The 25,140-nt window shown below is 48.9% G+C and overlaps 1 protein-coding gene and 1 non-coding gene across 7 annotated transcripts in view; one reads left to right on the forward strand and one right to left on the reverse strand.

The window, feature by feature from the left end:
* Nucleotides 1-25,140, reverse strand: part of ABCC1 (ATP binding cassette subfamily C member 1 (ABCC1 blood group)) — a 109,108-nt gene that overhangs the window by 70,397 nt on the left and 13,571 nt on the right. For all 6 annotated transcript variants that reach the window (XM_024744575.1, XM_024744574.1, XM_024744576.1 and 3 more), the window contains 7 exons: nt 20,509-20,570; nt 18,375-18,506; nt 8,633-8,863; nt 7,788-7,965; nt 6,399-6,560; nt 3,351-3,443; nt 1,051-1,254 (listed from right to left, as the gene is read on the reverse strand). In XM_024744575.1, coding sequence (XP_024600343.1) covers nt 1,051-1,254; nt 3,351-3,443; nt 6,399-6,560; nt 7,788-7,965; nt 8,633-8,863; nt 18,375-18,506; nt 20,509-20,570 — 1,062 coding nt within the window. The remainder of the gene's footprint in view (nt 1-1,050; nt 1,255-3,350; nt 3,444-6,398; nt 6,561-7,787; nt 7,966-8,632; nt 8,864-18,374; nt 18,507-20,508; nt 20,571-25,140) is intronic.
* Nucleotides 11,260-11,390, forward strand: LOC112399476 (small nucleolar RNA SNORA24). Its single transcript, XR_003003231.1, has one exon. It is a non-coding gene; the product is annotated as a small nucleolar RNA SNORA24 (small nucleolar RNA).

The following is a 25,140-nucleotide window of genomic DNA, read 5'->3' on the forward strand; positions in this document are numbered from 1 at the left end:
TATCTATATGCATAATTTTCCTAAAAAGACATACAAAACTGTCACTTTGGAGGAAAGGGACAGATGGAGGGGAGGACAATATACTTTTCATTTCATAACTTTCTGTACAGTTTGAATTTTTTTTCGGTGAATGACAAATATTTGTTGAGTGCCTATTATGCACCATTTTAGGCACCAGGATACAGCAGTGAACAGAAGAAATCCCTGACATTCTAGTGGAGAGAGGCAGACAATTCATGAAATAATAAGTGACTTTCAGAGTATGTTTGGCATTGCCACTTGAAGTGTGGTCCACAGGTCACTGCCAATCCGCGGTTTGTGACCAGATGACAGTAGATAAGGAGCTGCTACCATAATGTAGCTCAACTATGGCAACAAGCACGCATGTAGTTCAGCTGACATTTGTTTTTCTTAGCAAGACTTTCTCGGGACTTCCCTGGTGGCGCAGTGGTTAAGAATCCACCTGCCAGTGCAGGGAACATGGGTTCAAGCCCTGGTCCAGGAAGATCCCGCATGCCGCAGAGCAACTAAGCCTATGCGCCACAAGTACTGAGCCTGCACTCTAGAGCCTGCGAGCCACAACTACTGAAGCCCGCACGCCTAGAGCCTGTGCTCTATAAGAGAAGCCACCGCGATGAGAAGCCCACGCACCACAACAAAGAGTATCCCCCGCTCGCCACAACTAGAGAAAGCCTGTGTGCAGCAACGAAGACCCAACGCAGCCAAAAATAAAATTAATTAATTAAAAAAAAAAAAAAGACTTTCTCAATAAAGGAAGCAGACAGCAGAAGTTTACATTCCACCACAAACTTCTCATCTTATCGTGAACCTGTAACAAACAGTTCCCGAACTAGCTACTTTGAATATCCCTGGGCTGGAAGCTGTAAATGCTGTGAATAAAACAAAAGGTGGGAGTGGCACTATTAAAAAGGAGTGGTTGGAGAAGGCCTTGCTGACTTGCTGAAACGGTGACTTCTGAAAAATACTTAGGCATGACAACACAATAAAACATCAAACAATGTGGGCCAGGATAAACTTGGCTTCACTCACCAGGAAAGGTGTGCAGACCCAGGTGAAGGTCCCCACGGCGGCCAGGTAGGCAGATTTCTTCAGCACCTTCAGCTCCTCCTGCCTGATGGCCAGCACCTTATCTTTGAATGCCAGCTCCCAGGCGTAAAGCTTTAGCACTTTGATCCCATTCAGAATTTCATTCATCAGCTTAATCCGATTGTCTTTGCTCTTCATGTGGGCCACCTTCGAAGAGAGGAGCAGTCAATACCACACCTGGGGGCCGGCTGCTCACTTCTGGCCCTGGCATCAGACCAACACTCAACAACCCCACCTATTAAAAATGGGCCATCCTAAGGGTGGGAAAGCTGGCCTGCAATCCCTATGAACCCTAACTCTTGACCCTGAGAGCACTCCAAGGGATTCTTTTTTCAAGGGAAAAAAAAAAACTGCTTCGAATCACGTTAGATTGGACATCAGAGAAACCTCTTAAATTCAGAAGGGAGGAAGAGAGGCAAGAAAAACCTTTCAGGTATCCAGGGAGGAAGGGGCACATGCCCTACTCTGCTGATCTAAACCGAGAGATGACATTTTTTTCCTTCCATTTTCTTATTTTCTTTATTGCTTTTCAGGCAGTACACGGTTGTTAAAATGCTGAAGTGTTTCTGTACCAGCTAGCACTGGTTCTGACCATTTGGGTGCCCGTGCTGCAGAGTTGTTAAATATTTTTAATGCCACCTGGCATTTTCCTTACGCCAGGCACTTTTCTAAGCTTTTCAAGTGCATTTAGTTCTGCTCACGAGAACCCTATCATTAAGTGTTATGTCATTCCTGGGTCACAGAAGAGGACAGTTTAAGCAACATGAGGTCAAAGCCAGAGACTGAAGCCATTTCAGAGGTGGGCAGTTCAGGGAAGAGGCTAAGAGTCGACACAGCCCCGTGCCCCTCCCACGCCTCTCCTCCCTTCTCCCCAAACCTCATTCGAACAGCCCCACGTCCTGCAACTCTTCTCTCCTTCGGCATCACCAGCGCGGCCAAGCTCTCTCATTTGAAATTCCACAGGCACATCATAAATAGCCATCAGTGGGGGAGCAGAGGAATGAACTCTGGCCTGTCTCTGCTATGGACCATCAGGCACGAGTTCAAGACAATGAAGTCAGACCACATGGCATGCTGCAGAAAGATCCCCCAGGCATGGTGTCGGACGATAAAATCACTCTGCCAAACAGGCCCGTTTGTGTTAAAATATATATGGTGACAACACCACGACACACATACACATATACACACCAAGCCTAACTATAGAGTTAGTCCGATCTCTATATAAACACATCAGAAGTTCTAGAAGGATTTACTTCAATGTGTTAAGAGGACAGGGAAGAGGGGCTTCCCTGGTGGCGCAGTGGTTAAGAACCCGCCTGTCAACGCAGGGGATACGGGTTTGAGCCCTGGTCCAGGAAGATCCCACATGCCGCAGAGCAACTAAGTGCGTGCGCCGCAACTACTGAGCCTGTGCTCTAGAGCCCGCAAGCCACGACTACTGAGCCCACGTGCCACAACTACTGAGCCCGTGTTTCACAACTACTGAAGCCCGCATGCCTAGAGCCCGCCCTCCGCAACAAGAGAGACCACCGCAATGAGAAGCCTGCGCACTGCAAGGAAGAGTAGCCCCCGCTTGCCGCAACTAGAGAAAGCCTGCGTGCAGCAACAAAGACCCAACACAGCCAAAAATACATTAATTAATTAATTAAATTAAAAAAAAAAAAGAGGACAGAGAAGGGGACATGCCCTTTTAATCTGTATACTTTTGTATTATTTGAACTTCCTTTTATAATGAAAAGGCATTCACTCTGTTACTTGAGTATTTAAAAACTTTAAAAATACGAAGTATCTCTGAAAATAAAGAGTTTAACACTGAGACCAGCATAAGGAAATGGGGAGAAAAGCAAGGGGTGATTTTTGCTCAGCTCTTGAAAATGCACACACACAGAAAGGAATACACCCATGGGAAATAAGGAATCTCTTGGAGGCTCACAGATGGGACTTCAGTCACTGGCCCATGAGGTCTAACTATTTCGGGAGCTCTCAACCTCAGTGACCCAATGTAATAACCTGGGAAGCTTTGAAAACTCCCAATGCCCAGGCCTCACCCACATTAGATGAATCAGAATCCCCAGAACTGGGCCTAGGCATCAGCATTTGTTAAAGCTCCCCACGGGGTTCCCACAGGCAGACAAGGCTGAGACCCCCAAGGCCTGTGCAGAAGGAACTCAACTAACACCCAAGTGGAAAGGCCTTAGGCAGGGATGCAGCTTGGAGCCCTGTGTGGACACACCCCCTACCTGGTAGGTCTTGGTCTTCATGGCCATCACTGCATTGAGGGGAACCATGAAGATCATCACAGCCACTCCAGCCAGAACGGAGGGGCCCAGGTTCTATGGAAGGAACAAGAACAAAGGCCTTAGCACGGGGCTTCCACGGGCTGAGCCACCCAGTGTAGCCACATTACTTTTCAGATTTATCCGGGAGCATCCCTTGGGGTCCCACAAACCCTGTAAGAACGTTCAAGGCCACAATCCTTTATCCGAAACCCTTGGGACCAGGTTGAGTTTTGCAAATGAGAACGTAAGGATTTCAGAAAGGTAACAGGATGTGGAGCAGAAAACAGTGAACACGGCCCACCTGACGGCTTATCTTGTTCAAAGGTCCTTGGCTGGTGCCTGGGTGCTTGGATTTTGGGAGGGTTCCCACCATTCTCAGAACGGATAAGAGTGACTCACTGTGCCTAAGCTGTTTGCATGAACAATGTGGTTTCTGCTGATTAACCCCTTTTCCCTCTGGGAGTCTGGAAGTTTGGTCTGTGCCAGGCAGAGGCTGCCAGTGTGACCAGCCCCCAATAAAAACCCCGGGCACAGGGTCTCTCCTGAGCTTCCCTGGCTGGTAACATTTCACATGTGCTGTCACAATTGTCACAACTCGTTGCTGGGGAATTAAGTGCATCCTGTGTGACTCCAGGGGGAGAGGACTCCTGGAAGCTTGTCCTTGGTTCCCTCCGAACTTTGCTAATCTTGCTGTAATAAATGACAGCTATGAGTCCTCCTAGCAAATCACGAACCTGGTGGGGTCTCGGGGACCCCTGACACAGGTAGATATGCCTGTATATCGCACCTCCACAGGGCCCTGGCACAGTGCTCCAGAAGCAAATGCAATGATTTTTTTCAGTAGCAAAATAGGAATATTCCCATGAGAGGGATAATCAAAATTATAAATCACACATCAGTTCAAGTCAAGTCTTGCCACCAAATAAGTTAAGAAAAATTTTCAATTTTCAGAGCTCTTTAATTTGAGGACTTGTAGATAAGATGCTGTAGACTGTTCTATTATCGCATTTGCAGATAAGGAAACTGCATCTCAGAAAGGTTAAGTGGTCATGACTGAGACAAGATACAGATCAACATTTTTCAACTTCCAAGTTACACAAATAAAAAGAGACAGCCTACGAAGTCCGTCCAGTGCACACTTGCTTAGCTGAGACGGATGGAACTAGAGGGTAAGCGTGTTAGTCCCTTCCAAGGAGTCACCCTCGGGGTCTCCAGTCCTAAGTTACCAAAAAAATGCTGCTACCGCTTGTTTCTGTGATGGATCTCTGCCCAGTGAAGATTAATCCACCTCTAAGCACGAAGGTGATTTCTACCAACAATCTAAAGCATTGGGAATCAATTCTGAGAGCAAATCATAGTAACTAAAAGATACCAAGCACGTCGCTGTACCATGTACTGTTCAGGGAACACTACCTGCGCTAATTTATTCAATTATCCCAACATCACTATGATGAGGTTCCCTTATTATTACCAGTTTACAGGTGAGAACACCAAGGCTTAGAGACGTTAAGTAATAAGGTCTGGAAGAGGCAGGATCTGAACCCAGGCAGCCTGATTTCAGAGCCACGCTGACCCCCATTATCTTATGTCGTGTTCTTGATTGTCAAATAGAGAAACCCTGGTTTTGGTCTCAAGCAGCGGTTCCCAACCAGGGAGGACTATTGCCCCAGGGGACATGTGGCAATATCTGGAGACTGTCACAAGTGGTGGTGGGAGTGTGGGGGAGGGGAGGTGGGGTGTTATTGGGATCTAATGGAGAGAGGCCAGGGATGCGGCTAAACATCCTACAATGCACAGGACAGCCCTCAACAAGGAAGAATTATCCGGCCCCAGATATCAGTAACACATTCAGCAACTCTCATCTAAAAAAAAGCAATTTTGTAATGGATCACAAATCAACCCTGAAGGCAATTCTAAAAGAAGTGTTCTATGACAGCACTTTCTGGGGAAGTAGATGCCCCAAGACATCTGCTAGATGGAAGAAGTCCATCTAACTGCTAGGGAAAAAGAATCAGTGGAAGTTGCATTTGTCACAGCCTTGAAGTTTGGGTGGGATTCCATCAGTAGGGAGGAAACAGGAAAGGGAATTCCTGGTGGAAGGAAAGACACGTGCAAAGCCCCAAGAGTAGAACAGAATAAGGCACATATTCGGCTACAAGTATCTTTGCTTGTCATCTTTATATTTTGGGAACTGCCCCTCCCCATGCGGAAGGGCTGTCAATCACACCTCCACCCCTTCCACAATGAGAGAGAGCATGTGACCCAGGGTGGCCTATCAGAGAACTCTATTTCACAGTGATTGGCTCAGGGATGTGAATAGGACTGTGCCGAGCCAATCAGAGTGCCCCCTGGGACCCGGCTGAGACAAAGAGGAATGCAAAAAGGAATCTCTTTTCTCTGGCACCACTATCTGTGAAGATGATCTAAGCCCAACACTATGGAAGCCATTTGAAGAAATCCCACTGAGAATGAAGTCAACTCAGAGAAACACAAGGCTAAGAAATGATAAGAGTATGAGACTGAATTCTTACAGCACTGCTTGAACTCCTGGATCCATCCCTACCTGAAGCCAGACCCTGGACTCTTCAGTTACATGCACCCATAAAATTCCCTTTATTTGCTTATATTACTCTAAGATGCATTTCTATCCCCTGCAGCCAAGAGACTCTTAACCAACATAACCTGGGACTTGTGAATAAATGAGTTTGGTTAGCATTTGGGAGGATACAGAGGGAGAAATACAATGTGTATGTTATAGGGCTGTTAACTACATACACTGTCAAGAAGAGACAAATGCAAATGAATACCATGCCACCCTAGAGAACATAACCCAACAACTGAAGAAAGGAATAAAATATCCAGGAACTGGCTGATAGGCCAGAAAATAAAATGTGAATGACAGCAAGAAATGCCAGTGAGCTACAGACACTGACACCCACTCACTCGCCCCCAATGCCCACACATGGAGGCCCCTCCCCACGCGCCACGGGAATGACATCAAACACACACCAGCCACAGGAGGTAGAGGGCAAGGATGACTTGCAGAGGAGCTGACCAGATCATGTTAATGTACGTGGCCAGGTCCATGAACCTCTGGGCATCCACAGACATGAGGTTGACGATCTCCCCGACGGTGGACGATTTTCTGGCTGAATTGGTGATCACCAGGGCCTGGAGACAAAGAAGAGGGAAAGAGGGTGAGTGTGACAGGCGACAGCCCAGTGCCCTCCCTCCAGGCCCACGTGGAGGAAGGAGACAGCTCAACAGTCGAGAGGCCACTGCTCTTTTCTCCTCTCCTGGCGGCTTATCTGCCTTCCCAGCCCATGTGTCTCATCACAAAGCCCACTCTCTTATCGACAGCACGCACTGCCTCCCCATCCTGAGCTCTTCAGTATGGAAGGGACCTCAGAGGTCGCCTAAACCAGGGCTTCACACACTTGAGTGTGTACGCACCCCCAGGGAGTTTGTTATCGTAGGACTGGAATAGGGACTCTGCATTTCTAACAAGCCCCCAGGAGATGCTGACGCTGCTGGTCCCCAGATCACCCTGAAGGACCAAGGTCTCAGCCAGGGTTTCTCATCCTTGGCATTACTGACGTTTGAGGCTAATTCTTTGAGGGCCCGTCCTGTGCCTTTTAGGATGTTCGGCAGCATCCCTGGCCTCCACCCACTAGATGCCCCCACCCCCAGCTATGACAATCAAAAATGTCTCCAGACATTGCCAAACATCCCCTGGAGGGACACACATTCATCCTGGCTCTCGATGGTTTCACGCTGTCACCTGGGGAGTTTTAGAAATACTGATGCCTGGGTCCCACCCTCAGAGATCATGACTTAGTTGGTTGGGGTGTAGCCTGGTCCTTGGAAGTTTCTGAGGCTCTCCGGGTGAGTCTAACTTCCAGGCAGGGCTGAGAGCTCACGATCAAGTCCGTCTTTCCTGACTACCTGCTGAACAGTCTCTTCTTAACCCACGTGGCCCAGAGGCTAAGAAATGAAGGGACCGAGGAGGTAATCCAGGTCCTGTAAGGCTGTCCGTGCCCAGATACCTGCTGAGTATCTGTCACCCAAGGAACATACCATCTGCTCAGTTCAGATGGAGAGTTAGAACACGCTCACACACAGACTATTGGCAGCAGAGCACGGATTCAAACCTGGATCTCCCCAAATCAAGCGCCATCTAAGAAATTCAATTACCCTCAGCTGACCCCAGGGCTCCCGGACATGCCACAGGCTCGCCCTTGGGATCAGCTTTGCTAAGCCCTCAGGCCTGACGGTCACTCCCTGCTGCCCGCGACCACTCAGGCCACCGTCATGCCACTGCTCCAGAAGCTGGGCCCGAGAGGTAACCCGGCCAAGCCCCCAGGGGTTCCGCGGAGGCAGCGGGAGCCGCGGGCCCACCTTCCGGTACACAGCCCCGATGACGGCGGTCTTGATCCGCATGCCGCTGACGAAGCAGATGTGGAAGTACTGGTGCAGCACGAGGGTCTGCAGGCAGGCGCTGACGAACAGCAGCGCCGTGTAGAAGTAGCCCTGCCAGTCTGGGGCCTTCCTGTCGTTCACGAAGCTGATGAGCAACCTGTGGGGCAGCAGGGACAGAGCCCCACGTCAAAGACCGCGAAATGTGTGCGCGTGGGGACAAGTCCTCTGGCTTCCGCGGGTGACCTTCTCCTGAGCCAGGCAAGGCAGGCACTCTCAACGCCAGTGTTATGAAGCCCAACCCACGTGGCGATGCCCATGCCGGGGTGGGGGTGGAGGGTAGTAACCACGGCAGGGCGCGCAGCCCCGGGCTTCTCGCATTGATTACTCTGCCTCATCACCCAAAAGTGACCAAGTAGAGAGCACAAGGGGCGGAGGGAGGGAAAGAGAACGAACGTGTGGCACCAAAGAGACAGACAGAAACAGGGAGGGAGGGAGGTAAACAGAGATGACGCCCTTTCCGGGTTTAGGCTGCAGCTTTCATGCAATCTGCCATGTCCCTGCTTTTGGTTTCCCGAGATAATCCTCTATCTTCCCCCTTTTGGCTTCAGGGGAGCCTGGTAAGGTTTCTGTTACTTGCAACCAACGTGGCCTTAATTAAGATGGTTGTATTAAAGCAAAGCATCAGGCAAAGCAGGTAAGGAGGTAGAGGCCTGGCCCCGTGCCCTCGGGAGCATGCCACATGACCCTAAGGGAGGGTGAAGGGTGTCGCAAGTGGAAGGTCAAGGACGTGAAGAGCTACCCGGCTGAGAGGGAAGAGGCCTTACTTTAAGATCTCTGGGCCGGTAAACATCATCAGGTCGTGCACAGCCTTGAACAAGAAGCTCATGAGGAAGTAGGGCCCAAATGTCTTGTATAACACCTTGAACAGGGACGGGTTCCAATCCTTCTGGGGGGACTTGATGATCAAAGCCTCGGCCTCCTCGTTCACATCCACCTTGGAACTCCCTTTCGGCTTGGCGGGATCCTTGGAGGAGTACACGATCTTCACCGGCTGTCTGGAACACGAGGAGCAAGGAGCAGTTGTGGGGTCTGCCAGACACTCAGCCCACCGGCCAGGAGAGGGCAGGAGAAGGCCCCCCCCAACAGGGAGGCCTAGCCAAAGAAAACCAGTCGCTGCAGAGAAGCAGCTTAGCATGGTGACTCTGACCACAGACTCAGGATCCTGGCCAGCTGTGTGACTTTAGGCAAGTGCCTTAACCTCTCTAGCCCTTAGTTTCCTCACCTGTACAATGGGGAAATAGTAAGACCTACCTCACCTATACATGACTTAATATAGCTAAAAGGCAGAGAAAAGTGCCAACCCCAAAATGACCTACAGATTCAGTGTAACCTCTATCAGAATCCCAGCTGGCTCTTTATAGAAATGGAGAAGCTAATCCTAAAATTCATATGGAAACTCAAGGGATCCAAAAGAGCCAAAACAATCGTGAAAAAGAAAAGTTGGAGGACTCACATTTCCCGACTTCAAAACTTACTATGAAACAACCATAATCGAGACAGGCATGAGGCTGAGCATATACAGAGATCAATGCAACAGAATTAAAAATCCAGAAATAAACCTGATTGATTTTGACGAGGTTGTCAAGGCCGTTCAATGGGAAAAGAATAGTTTTTTCAACAAATGGTGCTGGGAAACTAGATAGCTGCAGGCAAAAGAGTGAGTTGGACCCTTACTTCACACCATATACAAAAATTAACTCGAAATGGATGAAAGACCTAACACAGAGCTAAAACTATAAAATTCGTGGAAGGCAACAGAGGGGGCAAAACTTTAGGACCTTGGATTTAGCAATGGATTCTTAAATACGACCCCAAAAGCACAAGCAACAAAAGAAAAAATAAACTGAACTTCATCAAAAACTTTTGTGCTTCAAAAGACACCACCAACAAAGTGAAAAGACAACCCACAAAATGGGAGGAAATATTTGCAAATCAAAACTCTGATAAGGGACCTGTAACTAGAGCAAATAAAGAACTCTTACAAATCAATAAGAAAAAGACAACCCAACCATAAAAGGCGCAAAGAAGACATGCGAACGGGGTAAGCACATGTAATGCTGCTTAACATCTTAAGTCATCAGGGAAATGCAAATCAACACCAGGATGAGATACTGCTTCACACCCGCTAGGATGGTTATCATCAAAAAGTCAGATAACAACAAGGTCTGCAAGGATGTTGAGAAATCGGAACCCCCATACATGCCCCTGTGAAGTCCCCTCCCACTTGTAACAGGATATTGCAGAAATGATGGAGAGAGAGTGTCATTCCCAAGATTAGGTTGCAGAAAACACTGTGGCTTCTTTCTTGCCCTCTCATGGATCATTCACTCTGGGCAAAGCCAACTGCCGGGTCAAGAGGACACTCCACCAGCCTCCTGGAGAAGCCCCCATGCTGAGACCTTGCCAACAGCCAGCACAGTCTTACCAACCATGTGCAATGTGGAAGCAGATCCACGGCCCCGGTCAAGGCTTCAGAGGACTGCAGCCATGACAGACCTTGAGCCAGAACTACCCAGCTAGACCCATCCCAGACCCCCGACCCAGAGACCCTGTGTGACATAGTAAATGTTCATTCTTATTTAAAGCTGCTACGCTTGGGGGTGACCTGTTATGTAGCAACACATACAGTTTCCCTCTCCCAAAATGCAGTCAAAGCAACCTCCTCAAAAGGCCAAACGTGGGCTCCATCCCTGAAATGTGCACCCAAGCTTCATCCCCATCGTCCACCCGACACAATCGCCCACTGCATGAGCTCACTGAACATCGTTTAATCACGGGGGATTCTTGCCTCTCCCATCTAAGCCACATCTGACCATTTGGACCAACTGAAACGCCCTCCTGGAGACCACAGCCTCCCAACCTGCCTTGGAGGGGACGCCCTCCTCTGTCCCCACTCCAAACCGTGGGAACTGGTCTGGGCTCTGTCAAGTCGGTATCCTTCCCCTCGATGCTCCTCACCCCAGGAAAGGACCAGAAACATGGGAATCATCCCTGAACCCCTCTCCTCCACGCTCCCAGCTCTAGTCAGGCACGTGTTGTGTCCATCCCGCTCCCGGGATGTGTGCAGTCATCCATCCACGCTTTCCATCGCCACAGCCTCTGACCCATGCAAGTGACCATCGCCGGGGCCTCCTCCCCACTCCCCCCATTTCCTTCCACTTTCGTTCCCTAACAACCAAGTCCCTGCACGGCAGCCAGTGGGATCCTCCTAAAGTGCATCACCCCAACCTCAACGCCACTGCTGGCCTCCCACTGCATCCAGAATAAAATCAAGTCTGGGTGAAGTTGTAGAATTTCCTACGGCTGCTGCAACAAATTAACACAAACTCAGTGGCTTGAAACAACACAAATTTAACATCTCATAGTTGTGGAGGTCAGAAATCTAAGGTGGCTCCATGTATCTTTGGGACCTGTCAGCTGTGGAAGTCTCCCTTCCTAGCCATGGAAGAGCACATTCTTGTTTATTGGCAAAGCTGCCACTATTTAACTGGTATCAGATTCTGACTGGCACAAGTAACATTCTTCACTTCAAAAACCTGGAGGGTACTGGGTTATTGGGCAAACATCTAACTACTGTTCAAATGTTTCTAGGAAGCTGAACTAATTGTTCCAATGGATGATGGAAAATATAACAAAATACCAAGATATCCAAAGCAATATGGACAAAGTCTTATTTAGCATCCTGTAGTACACTGCCAACTGTCATTTTATTTATTTATTTTTTTGCGGTACGCAGGCCTCCCACCGCTGCGGCCTCTCCCGTTGCGGAGCACAGGCTCCGGACGCGCAGGCTCAGCGGCCACGGCTCACGGGCCCAGCCGCTCCGCGGCACGTGGGATCCTCCTGGACTGGGGCACGAACCCGCGTCCCCTGTATTGGCAGGCGGACTCTCAACCACTGCGCCACCGGGGGAGCCCCACCAACTGTCATTTTAAATCTCAAGTATGGTATTTAAAAGGAGAATAAAGGAGTGCTTCCTTGCTATATAAATAAAATGCTTGATTTGTACAGATTAAAAGAAAAAAAAGAAAAAAGAAATCTAAGGTGGGCCTGCAGGCTCCATGGGAGAATCTGTTTCCTCCTTTTCCAGCTTCTAGAAGATGCTTACAGGGACTTCCCTGGTAGCGCAATGGTTAAGAATCCGCCTGCCAATGCAGGGGATGTGGGTTCAGTCCCTGGCCCGGGAAGATCTCACATGCCACGGAGCAACTAAGCCCATGCACCACAACTACTGAGCCTGTGCTCTAGATCCCGCAAGCTACAACTACTGAGCCCGCACACCACAACTACTGAGCCCATGTGCTGCAACTACTGAGCCCGCATGCTGCAACTACTTAAGCCTGTGCGTCTAGAGCCCATGCTCCGCAACAAGAGAATCCACTACAACGAGAAACCCATGCACTGCAACAAAGAGTAGCCCCCGCTCACCAAAACTAGAGAGAGCCCGCACAGCAATGAAGACCCAACGCAGCCAAAAAAAAAAAAACCAGCCCACACACCTGGGCACGTGGTCCCTGCCTCCACCTTCCAAGCCAGCCACTCAGCATCTTCTCTCTCTCACCTCCTCCTTATAAGGACCCTTGTGATTATCAGGCCACCCCAATAACCCAGAATAGTCTCCCATCTCAAAATCCTGAACTGAATCTCATCTGCAAAGTCCCTTTGCTAACATATTCACAGGTTCTGGGGATCAGGATGTGGACATCTTTTTTTGGGGGGGGGGTCATTCCACCAACCACAGAGGATTATTTCTATTTTTCGTGTTGTCAGTGTCACTGCGTAAGCTCTTTCCCTGCTCACTTTACTGACTTCCCCTGAAGCTGGGATTCTGGCGGGGATTTTTAGTATGATTTCATTCAGCACACACATGCCCTCTTGGAAAGGAGGACAAGAAGGCAGGACCGGGGGGCAGGGAGTGGCTGAGTCGTTCCCCCCTCCGCATTCATTTTCTGCACCACGTCCTAAGCTGGGCCCTGGCCCTGGGCCTGCCTGGGCTGCCACTGACCCAGGCTATTTTCTGTGGCCAGGAGACGGGCGGCCAAAGGGCCAGGGAGAAGGTCTCAGGAGGGCAGAGAGGAGGAAGGCTCAGGCCTGGGGGGAAGGGGTCTAGAGAAGTGGAAGGGACCAGCTAAGGCCGAGTCAGGAGAGAAAAAATACCCAGTGAACAAGAGCCCTCCAAGGGAAGCTGGTGCTCCTGGAGGGTGAGGAAGAAAGCAGGGCACCTGAATGGTCTGGCTGGGAAAGAAAGGAAAGTTGGAGAGGAAAGGTCTGAGTCAGAAGAAAACTGCTCAGGACAGGGGAACAGGAAGGGGTGGGGAAGCTGGAGGCTGGGAAGAAAAAGGAACTTGCTCACCCAGGGGATTTCGATATGGGCAAAGGTGCCCATTGCTCTCTCCTCCACGAATGCCCTGCTCTGGGCCAGGCCCTGGGGAGAGCCCCACCATCAAGCAGCCCCATGAGAGAAACGGATCAGCCGTGTGAGGGGGACTATCATGGGGGCTTCCTGGAGGAGGGGACATCAAAGCTGAGACCTGCATGATGAGGGATCGAGTCTACTTGGGGAGGGAAAGGGTGCTCTAGGCAGGGGGAACAGGATGACCAAGGCCTGGAACGAAGGGATTTTGAAAAGAGGTGAGGCAGCCCTTCCAAGAACCTCAAGTAACCAGAGCAGGGCTGAGAGAGCAGACTGGGAGGTACGTGAACCAACCAAAGGGCCATGAGGAGCTACTTCAGGCTTTGTTTGTCATTTGTTAAACAAATAAGATCTCTAATGTTGAGGCAAAGGCAAAAACCTCAAACTTATAAAGATCATAGCTCAATTAAAACTAAAATTTCTGGATGTACTCTGAGCACTGTCTTTGATCCATAATACCCAGTATAACACAGAAGGGCAGATTTGACCTACAATTGTAGAGAATGGATTTTACACCCTTAACTCACATTTTCATTCTCCTCAGAGCTCACAATATACAGGATAACAGTTTTGGAAACCACAGATGGGCATGGCAGTCACCTCCCCACTCCCACCCCTCCAGCCCCGCAAGGAAAGTATAGCCCTGGCAGGATTTTGACTGTGCTGAGCACAAATACAAATGACTCAAGATCATTCTTTCCCTTTTTGTTGTTGTTGTCGTAGAGTGCTTTTTGTTTCTCCAAAACAGGCTGTCAAGGGGGTTTCTCACCCTCTGATGTCACAATGACTGGGCCAGAAACCAGACCCTCTTTGAGTACAGGACCATCCCAAAGGAACAAGATCCTACCAGGCATCCACACAGGTGAAGAGCCTGCCTAAAATCACCTAAATCTATGGGGGGTTTTGTCTGTTTATTTGTTTGTTTTTGCCACCACCGACGAGAGCTTGTGGGATCTTAGTTCCCCCTACCAGGGATCGAACCCACGTCCCCTGCAGTGGAAGCACAGAGTCTTAACAATTGAACAGACAGGGAAGTCCCCAAATCACCTAAATCTACACTCTTAACTCCAGCTTTGGCATAAATCCATACACAGAGTGTTTTTTTTTTTTTTTTTTTTTTTTTGCAAGTTTAAATATACCTCGATTTTTTTCAGAAATGCAGTCAGTGTGCAAATTAAGTTCTGTTCAGAAATTTGCCAAGCATGAATCACCACTTTGCAAAACCCTGTCCATGAGGGTGATGACGGTTCTGATCTCCACAACCGCAAGACTGGGTCGGTCAGGATTTGCTGCTGCCACAGAGAAGGCTCCACTTACGAGCACTCAGCGATTCTTCATTCTCTATTCTAGCATGTGCCTGAGCGTTTACACACAGACATACGTGGATGACGTTTTATTACAAATCCCTTGCCTTTTAGTTCTCTGTTAAAGTTGAGCAAGAACACTTTGTTGATTTTTAAAGTAAGATACATGAGTGGGTTATTTTTATATATTTCCTGAAAGTATATTTAAGGAGGTGTTACAATATCTCTATTACTCAAGGGGGTAATGAGTCTGAAAGGCTGGGAACCATAGCTTAACACCTGTATTTTGGAGCATTTTGTTTTCTTTGTTTTTGTTTGTTATTTGCTGCTTGCACTCCTTTATGAAATAGACACAATTAAGTAAAATGGTCACCCTTTCTTTAAACACTACTGCTTTTTTATATATTGCTTTATTGGAGTATAACTGATGTAAAATTAAGTTCACACATTTGAAGTGTACGATGTGATGAGTTCTGACATATTTACACACCTGTCAGACCATCAGGGAAACCAAGATAATGAACAGGCCCATCACCCCCAAAGAGCTCTCCTCTCTGAAATTTCTCCTCCCATCTCACTACCTCCCCCTACCTCAGGCAACCACTGATCTGATTTCCATCACTACAGACTTCCTTTCATTTTCTGGAATTGTATATAAATAGAATCACCTAGTATGTACTGTTGCCTGGCTTCGTTCACTCAGCATAATTATTTAAAGATTTTCATGTGGCTGAGTGCACCAATAGTTCATTCTGTTGTTCTGCTCAGAAGTGTTCCCTTGCATGGATACACTGTGATTTGCACATCTATTCACTTGTTAATGGTTGTCTGGGTTACTTCCAGCTTTGGCCATCACACATAAAGCTGCTATGAACATCCCTGTACAAGTTTATGAACATATGTCTTCAGTTCTCTTGGGTGTACACCTAGGAGTAGAATGGTTGGGTGGTATCATAACTATTTAACTTTTTAAAAAAACTGCCCAAGTCTTTTCCAGAGCCGCCAAACCATTTTATAGTCATTCCAGCAGGAACCACAGTCCAAAATGGCCTTAACCTATGGGAGGCCATAAGTCGAGAAATTTCTACTCCATTTTGTTAAACTCAAAATCATCTAATGAAAACCAGTAAGGCACTGGATTTTAAAACCCAAAGGTCAGGGGAGCAGGGGAAGCAGCTCAGACCTGACTCCTGAGAGGTGCCACTCAGGGGTGAGGAGAAGAACTGGGGGCAGAGTGGGGGGGGTGGAGGTTGAGACCCAAGGCCAAGAAGCCAAGGCAGCCCTGCCCAGGCCGCAGTCACCTGCTCCCCGAGAGCCCTGGGGCACCCAGCAGCCCAGAGCACAGGACTCTCCCCTCCCCACCCATGCCCACAGGGATCACAGGGCCGGATGTGGCTCACGCCTCTGGGAACAGAGCCACTGACCCATCTGCCCCTACTCTCGCCCCACAAACCACCTTCCCCAGCACAGCCTAACTGGTTGATATAAAACAGAACTCCGGGCACGCATGCCGCTGCCCTGTGTAAAACCCAGCGGTCTTCTCACCGCATTTGGGATCAACCCCTAAGCCAGTACCATAGCCTATGAGATCCCTGCAAACACTTCTCCTACTTTATCTCCTCCTGTTCTCCCCACCTCTCACTCCACTCAAGCCATATGGGGCCCCTTGCTGCTCCATAAGAATGCCACACTCACCTCTACCTCAGGACCTTTGCACTAGCTGTTCCCGTGAAACGGAGAGCCCTTTCCCCACATTTGCACGCGGCTTACTCCCTCCTTTGACACGAATCTCTGTTCAGAGAGGCCATCCCTGACCACCAAACCTGCATCACCTTCCACAGTCACTCTCCCCCTCATTTCCCCATTTAACCTCGTCATCACACTAAGGCTCTTCAAAGTTTCTCAACAGTGTGTGTTTGACTCCCAACTCCCTGTGTCCCACACGGAATGTAAGTAGCACCGAACAAGGAGTCTATCTTGTTCCACTCTCTGAACCCCCAGGGCCTAAACTGCACTCAGCATATCAGCAGTAATCGACTGCATCTGCTGAACGGACCAACGAAGGGCCAGGCCCATGATGGAGCTTTATGCTGTACGGCCAGTCCTCTTCCCACGAAGCCTCACTGCCAGCCCCTCCTACAACATCTGCGGCAACCGGCTCACGGCACGGTGGGCATCCCCTGCCACCCAACGTGGGAAGGAGACGGAGCCAAGCAGTCAGCGAGGCTCGGGTAACTCAAGCTGAGGACGCAGCCTTCTCATCAGGAAGGAGGCTGCAGGCCAGGCCACAGCAACCAGCTCACGGCGTGAGCCCCATGGGACGGCACGGTGGGCATCCCCTGCCACCCAACGTGGGAAGGAGACGGAGCCAAGCAGTCAGCGAGGCTCGGGTAACTCAAGCTGAGGACGCAGCCTTCTCATCAGGAAGGAGGCTGCAGGCCAGGCCAAAGGAAACCAGAGACCCCACTTCTGCCTGAGAACCTCCAACTGGGTCACAGACGTGGGACCCGGCAGAGCCGTGTGTGCACAGAGCACCGGCCGTCTCCTCACAACGCCCAACCACAGAGGCTCAAGCTCAATCCACCTCCCAAGGGACAACTTCTCCTCTGTCCGTGGCCACCCCGAACGGGCCATGGCACAGCCTCACAAGTCCTCTGCTGATGTCCTGGTGGCCAGCACAGATGTCCCACATTCCCATCCACAGCCTCGGCCTGAGTGAAGACCTGGAACTCCTGCAATGGGTGAGGAATCAGACCTAGAGCCTGGGCCTCTCTCCTGGGAGGCCAGCTGCTCTGCGGGGCCACACACCAGGCTGGGCTCTCATCAGCCAGCTCTCCAAGGTGGACAACAGGCCCAACCCCGTAACGACAACAGAAGTAATGACACCGTCCCCTGCCACCAAATCCCTCGTGATTTCTCTTCCAGCTCCTCTGGACGCAGGATGCGTCTTATGTCAATGTCACGTTCTGGTTTAATCGGCAGCCGTTTCTCTTTCTCACTGGTGCATAAAATAACGATGCATCGCACAACTGATGACGTCCTAGATTTGATGAAATAAGGTATGTGCTGGGGAGGCCCTGGCCTGATTCCCCAAATAACCCGATGACAGAGGTCGGGGTTGGCATGCAGCTCTCGTCGGCGAGAGTCTGAAATCCTGGACACCGAGAGTGAACCCTGATGTAAACCACAGATTCGGGGTGACAATGCTGCGTCAATGTGGGCTCACGGGTTGTCACTCATGTGCCCCTCTGATGGGGGATGCTAACAGCAGGGGAGGCGCGCACCCGTCTCTGCACCTTCTGCTCAGAACTGCTGTGAACCTATAACTGCTCCAAAAAATAAAGGCTGTTGGAAAAAAAAAATCCAGTACAGCCCAAATCACCGTCAAATGGGGGTTCTTAGGCTGAACACCTCAAGAAGTAGTTGACGTGGCGTGTTGAACCAAAACATTTAAAACAGCAAGAACATTCAGGATGCCAGATGCTCGGAGAGAAGCAGGGAAAATGAGACTGACTCGGGAAGGGCAGGGTCACACAGCCAGGTACACGCGCGCCAAGGTCACGGCAAACAAAATGGTTCTCCCACTTGACATCTTTCTCTCTTCTTTCCTACCCAAATTGTCTTAGCTACACGTCAGACTCTACGCATTCTGCAGATGAGCAAACCATGGCTCGGAGGAGGGAAGCAGCCCTCCCAGGGCCATGAAGCTAGTAAGAGGTGGAAGGATGGAGCTATGGGGTCGCCCCAGTGAGTGCCCAGCTTCCCCGGGGCAGGATGCCTGGCACTTACTTTCTGGACTTTGCACATTCCTTCTTCCAGTTCTTTACCAAAACGGGCACAACTTGTTCTGACGTATCCTCCTTATTCAGGGACCAGAGGTCAGTGCTCTCCAGGGGTTGGCGGTAGCCCTGGACCATCATCCTGTGGCCGAAACACAAGGTGCGAGGCGATGAGAGTCAGAAGGAGGAGGACGACGACCCTCCCCGCCACCACGGCCATGCGACCGAAGGCGGCCGCAACTCAGGAATATCTCAATAAGGAATAATGGACATGTGGGCACATTAAATCATTATTGCTAATTTTACTGTTAGGTCACCCAAGAAAAACAGCCTCATTTTTAGAGATACATAGAGAATATTTAGGAGGAATAGCAGGATGGCTCTAATTTACTTTAAAAAAATTTTTTTAAGGCGAATATGACAAAGCATTAACCATTGTTAAATCAGGTGATGAGTTTATTGAGGTTTATTAAACTAGTCTTTCCGGTTTGAATACTTTCATGATAAAAAGCAAACCTAATATTTTAACTTGTTATTTTGAAACATTTCAAACTCAGAGAAAAATCACAGGAATCTTACAAAGAATTCCTGTCTACCCTTCACCTAGTTCACGACTGTTAACATTTTAAGTGTGCTGTATCTGCCTCTGTCTCTAGATACATACATATGCAAACACATACAGGCAGAGCTCAGAGATACTGTGGGTTCTGTTCCAGACCACCGTGATAAAGTAAATATTGCAATAAAGCAGGTCACAGGAATTTTTTGGTTTCCCATATTAAAGTTATGTTTACACTATCCTATAATCTATTAAATGTGCAACAGCGTTATGTCTAAAAAAAACAACATACAGAGCTTAGCTTAAAAATACTTTATTGCTAAAAAATGCTAAACATCATCTGTACCCTCAGCGAATCCTAGTAATAACATCAAAGGTCATGGATCACAGATCACCATAGTCATTATAATAATAATGAAAAAGTTTGAAGGATTGTGAGAATTACCAAAATGTGACACAGAGACACAAAGTGAGTGAATGCTGTTCCAAAAATGGCGCCAACAGACTCGCTTGATGCAGGGTTGCCACCAACCTTCAATTCGTAAAAGACACAGTGTCTGCGAAGTGTAATAAAATGAAGTATTTCGGGGCTTCCCTGGTGGCGCAGTGGTTGAGAGTCCGCCTGCCGATGCAGGGGACACGGGTTCGTGCCCCGGTCCGGGAAGATTCCACATGCCGCGGAGCGGCTGGGCCCGTGAGCCATGGCCGCTGAGCCTGCGCGTCCGGAGCCTGTGCTCCGCAACGGGAGAGGCCACATCAGTGAGAGGCCCGCGTACCGCAAAAAAAAAAAAAAATGAAGTATTTCTTTTTTCTGAACCATTTCATAGTAGGTTGCAGACTCTACACATCTTTACCCCTAAATATTAGTGTGCATTCCCCTAAGAGAAAGGACATGCTCTGACATAACCAGAGTACAATGACCAAAATCAGAAATATGAGCCTGGCTGGCATGACCTACAGTCCGTATTCAAACTACACTGTCCTAGCGCTGTTCTTTAACGGCAACTGAAAAATAGTTAAGTAAGACAAATATTGAATTAAAAAAAAACCCACAATGTTTGTAAAAACCTATAAAGACAAGGAAAAATGCTTGGGGGTTGGGGGCAGGATCTTAATAATCCCCAGCAGGATGCTGACAATGTAAAGAAAAAAATGTGCAAATAAAAAGGAGGGCGAGAAGGGGGTGCATTGAGCTGTGGACGGCGGCTGCCTCTGATGCTCTGTTGCTATTGGTCCACACTCTCAGCCACTTTTCCTACGGTGCACGGGCATTATTTTTCTCATGGGGGGAAACAATGCCAACAACAGTAATTACACCTAATGCAAAAAAACAGCCAAACTCAAAGCTGAGCCAAGAGCGTGCAGCTTCTTGCCCAGGCCAAGCCGTCCACAGAGGTGCAAGCTGTTTAGGTTTATGCATTTATCACATGAACGTGGGGTCAGGGTGAGTGTCTCTGAGACCCCGGCCCAGGGGAGGCACACTCAGGACACAGCCCCATCGGAAAGGGCAAGGGAGGAAGAGCAGGGGCCCTAGTGGCACACTCATGGCCCAGCAGCCGCCCGAGGTTTGGGGACCAGGACTTACCCTGTGATCCACCAGAAGGTGATCCTGGAAAGGAAGGAGGCGCTGGATTCTGGGCAAGGATTCTAGTGGAGAGAAAGCACAGGGCAGGGAGCAAAGGGGAAATGAATGGTTAAACTTCTCATCTACGCCAGCTCTAGGCAGGGAGCAGCCAGCTGACTGCTCTTCCTCCCAGTGGACCAGCAGCCAGTCTCACACCACTGATTTTCACCCTGAAAGGGCTTCCCTCCTGAGCACCAGTGGCCTGGAAAGAAACACCTGGCAGCTCCTCCAGTTTTACCCGGTAACTGTTTCCTGAGTGTCTGCTATGTGTAAAAACAGTACAATGCGTCCCATACCTGCCTTATCTTATATCCCCACAGCAACCCAACAAACACGGCCCTACTGTTGTCCCTGCTTTAGTTCATTCATTTGTCCATTCAACAAGTATTTATTGAGCATCTACAATGTGCCAGGCACTCAACGATGTACTAGCATTATCTCATATCCTCACAGAACCGTAAGTGTGGTATTACTAGTATTCCTATTTCTTTCATTCATTCATTCACTCATTCAACAAATATTTTCTGAGCACCTACTATGTGCCTGCCACCTGTACACAAATCTGAACAAACAGACATAACCTTAAACCAGGGCAATAACACCACCTGCTAACACTCTCTGCTAGCTAGCTCTGTTTTAAATGTTTTACACAAATTAACTCATTTAATCTTCATAACCACGCTATGAAGTAGGTAAAAGCATCATCCTCATTTTGTAGTTAAAGACACTGAGGGGCAGAGAAATGAAAAGACTTGCCCGGGGTGCCAACAGCTAGAAGCAGCGGAGATAGAACGTGAGCCCCAAACAGTCAGTGTCCAGAGACAGACATTAATCAAACGATCACGTGAACAAGTACAAAACCGCAACTGTGACAAGGATCATACCCCGAAGGCAAGTCAATATTACCAGTGAGATCACTGGTATCTCACTGGGCTGATCTAGTTGACACAGGTCAGGAAAGGCGCCCCTGAGGAAGATGGTCAAGCTGGGGAAGGAACTCTACCATTTTTGTAACTTTTTGCGAGTCAAGTTATTTCAAGATAAAATGTTATTAAAATTTTTTAATTCCTTATCTTTCAGAGATACATACTGAAATGTTTACATGCGATGCAGGGTAAATAGTCCATGGTGGTCATTATACCATGCTGTCCACATTTGTACACATTTGAAAGTTTCCATCATGAAAATCTTCCCCAGTGAGTCAAACAAGAAGCCTGGGCTGAGAACCACGAGGTTTCACTCTGGGGGCCATGAGGCATGGGGAGGTTCCAGTCCTACCAGCCCGGGAATCATCTGGGGAGCTTTGTAAACACAGGTGCTGAGAGTCCCAGCCCAGACCAACGAGATCACTCTCTCTGGGGCTGGGGCCCTGGCATCAGCATGTCTTTAATCAGATGCAGCTGGCCCACAGACCTACATTCTAAACCAACCTAAAGCCAGATGGCCCTGGGTTCAAATCCCAGCTATGCCATTTTCTAGCTGAATGACTTTGGGCAAGTTCTTTCACCCCAAAGTCTCAGTTTTCGCATCTGGGAATTGGAAGCGGTCAGTCCCACTGCTCAGCCTACCTCATGGGACTGCAAGGAGGGACAAGTGGAATGAGGTCCAGGGGACCTCATTTTTCCAACCTAAGGCCGCAGCATTATTCCTGGAGCAGGTGGTGGTATTTGCTTTGTAGGCTGGCTTTTCTTCCGGAAGTGGATGGGTTGTCAGGGAATCGCAAATACACTTCAACTACAGCCCAGTTCCCTAAGGCGCTGGCAGAGAAGGGGATGGGGGCCGGATACAGCTGGCAATGACTCATTTATTTCTTAAGCAAATAATGAGGGAGGATCTGCTTATACGCCAGGAGGTGGCTAAATACATCCAAGACTGAGCTACGCAGGAGAGACAGTGAGGTCCCGGCCCCGTACTGCCTCTCGCCTCGGAAGAGAGGGACAGTAAGCAAACCAAGATGCAAATAAATATACAACTATACACGGTGAGAGCTGTGACAACAACAACAAAACAGGGTCCCGGCGGGGGTGGGAGCCGGGCTGGGGGGCGTCCATGGGTGAAGCAACATGAAGCAAGGTGGTTAGAGGGAGGTTTGAATCCCAGCCCTGCCACTTACTAACTGAGGGGCCTGGGCCAAGTTACTTGGTGATGATGAGATTAAATGAGATAAAACGTGTGAAGTACTTACACGACAGTTCCTGGTGCAGAGTAAAAGCTCAAGCAATGACATTAGCAGTATTAACATGAATACTAATGGTAAACACAGTAACAAGTCCGCCATTTCCTGCAGACCGTGACACACCAAGAACTGTACCAGACGCTTCACATCAGGGCTGGCAAAGTCAGGCCCACAGTCCGGCCACTTGCAAAATAGTTTTATTTGGACACGGCGATGCCCATTCATTTCCGTACTGTCCACATCTGCTTTTGAGCTACAGTGGCAGAGCTGAGTACTTGCGACCGAGACCATGTGCTCTAAGAAGAGTAAAATATCTACTATCTGCCTCTTTACAGAAGAAGTTGGCTGACCCCTGCTTACGTCAGACCTCACGACACCAAAGATGGCGATCCTTAAGGGGAGGAACTAGAACTCAAACGCGGGCCTTCTGCCTCCAAATCCAGCCTTTTTTCAGTCTTGGCATCAACACAGAGTCAGCCCTGCACAAAGAAGCCCAGCCAAGGGGACGAGTGGGGGCTGAAGGGCAGCTGGTCCTGGGCCTGGGGGCGGCAGGACTGCATTGGCTGAAAGGACGCAGGGCCTTTCTCAAACTCATCCACCCAGAGCGGGCCAGATGCCTTTTTCTAACCTGCACACAGGCCCGGTGCAAACTGTCAGGGTGTCAGGCTTATACACACAGGGGCCTCACAAATCCTGGCATTGTTTCAAAATCAGGCAAGCCCAGCTGTGGGTCAAGAACAAAGCAACCTAGACTTATCATGATCATTTTGTAAATGTATAGAAATGGCGAATCACTATGCCTACAGCATTGTAGGCCAATTATACTTCAATTGAAAAAAAAAAAAGGGACATGTAAACACAGAATTCAAACAGGTCTGCAGTGAACAATATTTACAACTGTTATAATGATGCAAACACTAATTACTGATGTAATTTAAAGTATGATAAAATTGGGGGGAGAGGATGAGGAAGGAGAGGTGGAGTTATTCAATCTTCATCTCAACATTTATAAAGTTAAAAACTGCTCTTTTGGGCATTCCCTGGAGGTCCAGTGGTTAGGACTCCACACTTTCACTGCTGAGGGCCAGGGTTCAATCCCTGGTCGGGGAACTAAGATCTCACAAGCCACGCAGCGCAACCAAAAAAAAAAAACAACTGCTTTTTTCTTTTCCTTTTATTCGAGAAAACAGATGTTATTAACTAAACCAACTGTGGTAATCGTTTCACAATATATGTAAATGAAACCATCAATGCTGTTATACCTTAAACTTAATCAGTGATGTATGTCGATTATTTCTCAATAAAACTGAAGGAAAAGAACAAAGCAAACTGTCAGCTACCTAACTGAAGGTGAATTCATTCCCTTTATACCCAATTGTACCCAAATGGAGTCCTACCCCTAAGACCATAAGAAATGACGGCCCAGCGGGGAGAGACTAATCCTCACTCTGGCTAGTAAAAATCCCAGCCCCTGCGAGAAAATGCACCCTCCAGATGCAGTAAGGCTGGATCAGCAACATGAACACTTCAGCTTCTAATATGCACAATCCAGGAGCCTCCTTAAGTTCGTCTCCCCAGCTCTCCTCCCTCTTCTGGATCCAGATACAGATGTTCAGATAATCAGAAGTCACATTGGGCAGACACTGGCTCCTGTCACCGGCACAGATAAGAAATTACATCAGTTTGGGAGCTGGTTTCTGGAAGTCCCTATCTGACATGAGAGGCCTCATGTGATAAAAGACAATTAGAGTTCTGAAGCAGTCAAGAACTGAGAATTAAAGAAAGAAGGAAAGGGACTTCGCTGGTGGCACAGTGGTTAAGAATCCACCTGCCAATGCAGGGGACACGGGTTCGAGCCCGGGTCTAGGAAGATCCCACATGCTGTGGAGCAACTAAGCCCACACGTCACAACTGCTGAGCCTGTGCTCTAGAGCCCTCGAGCCACAACTACTGAGCCCACGTGCCGCAACTACTGAAGCCTGCACGCCTTAGAGCCCGTGCTCCACAACAGGCGAAGCCACTGCAATCAGAAGCCCACTACGAAGAGTAGCCTCCGCTCGCCGCAACTAGAGAAAGCCCATGCACAGCAATGAAGACTCAACGCAGCCAAAAATAAATTAATAAAATAAGAAAGAAGGAAAAAAAAAAAAAGGAGGCCGCTGGACAAGGATCCAGGCAGCGTTCCATTCAACCAAAACCAAGCAGAACTTCTCGAGGTGGAAAAGACAGGGCTGCTGGCTGGGGGCTTCCCGGCCTCTGAGACTGAAATGGAGTAACTCCTGTCCCAGGAGGAAGGAGGATTATTAACTGATCCCCCATTTGGTTAGAAACAAGAATAATTCAGGGCTTCCCCGGTGGCGCAGTGGTTGAGAGTCCGCCTGCCGATGCAGGGGACACGGGTTCGTGCCCCGGTCTAG

This window comes from Neophocaena asiaeorientalis, unplaced genomic scaffold, assembly GCF_003031525.2.
Source record: "Neophocaena asiaeorientalis asiaeorientalis breed wild unplaced genomic scaffold, Neophocaena_asiaeorientalis_V1.1 scaffold91, whole genome shotgun sequence".
NCBI classification, from domain to species: Eukaryota; Metazoa; Chordata; class Mammalia; order Artiodactyla; family Phocoenidae; genus Neophocaena; species Neophocaena asiaeorientalis.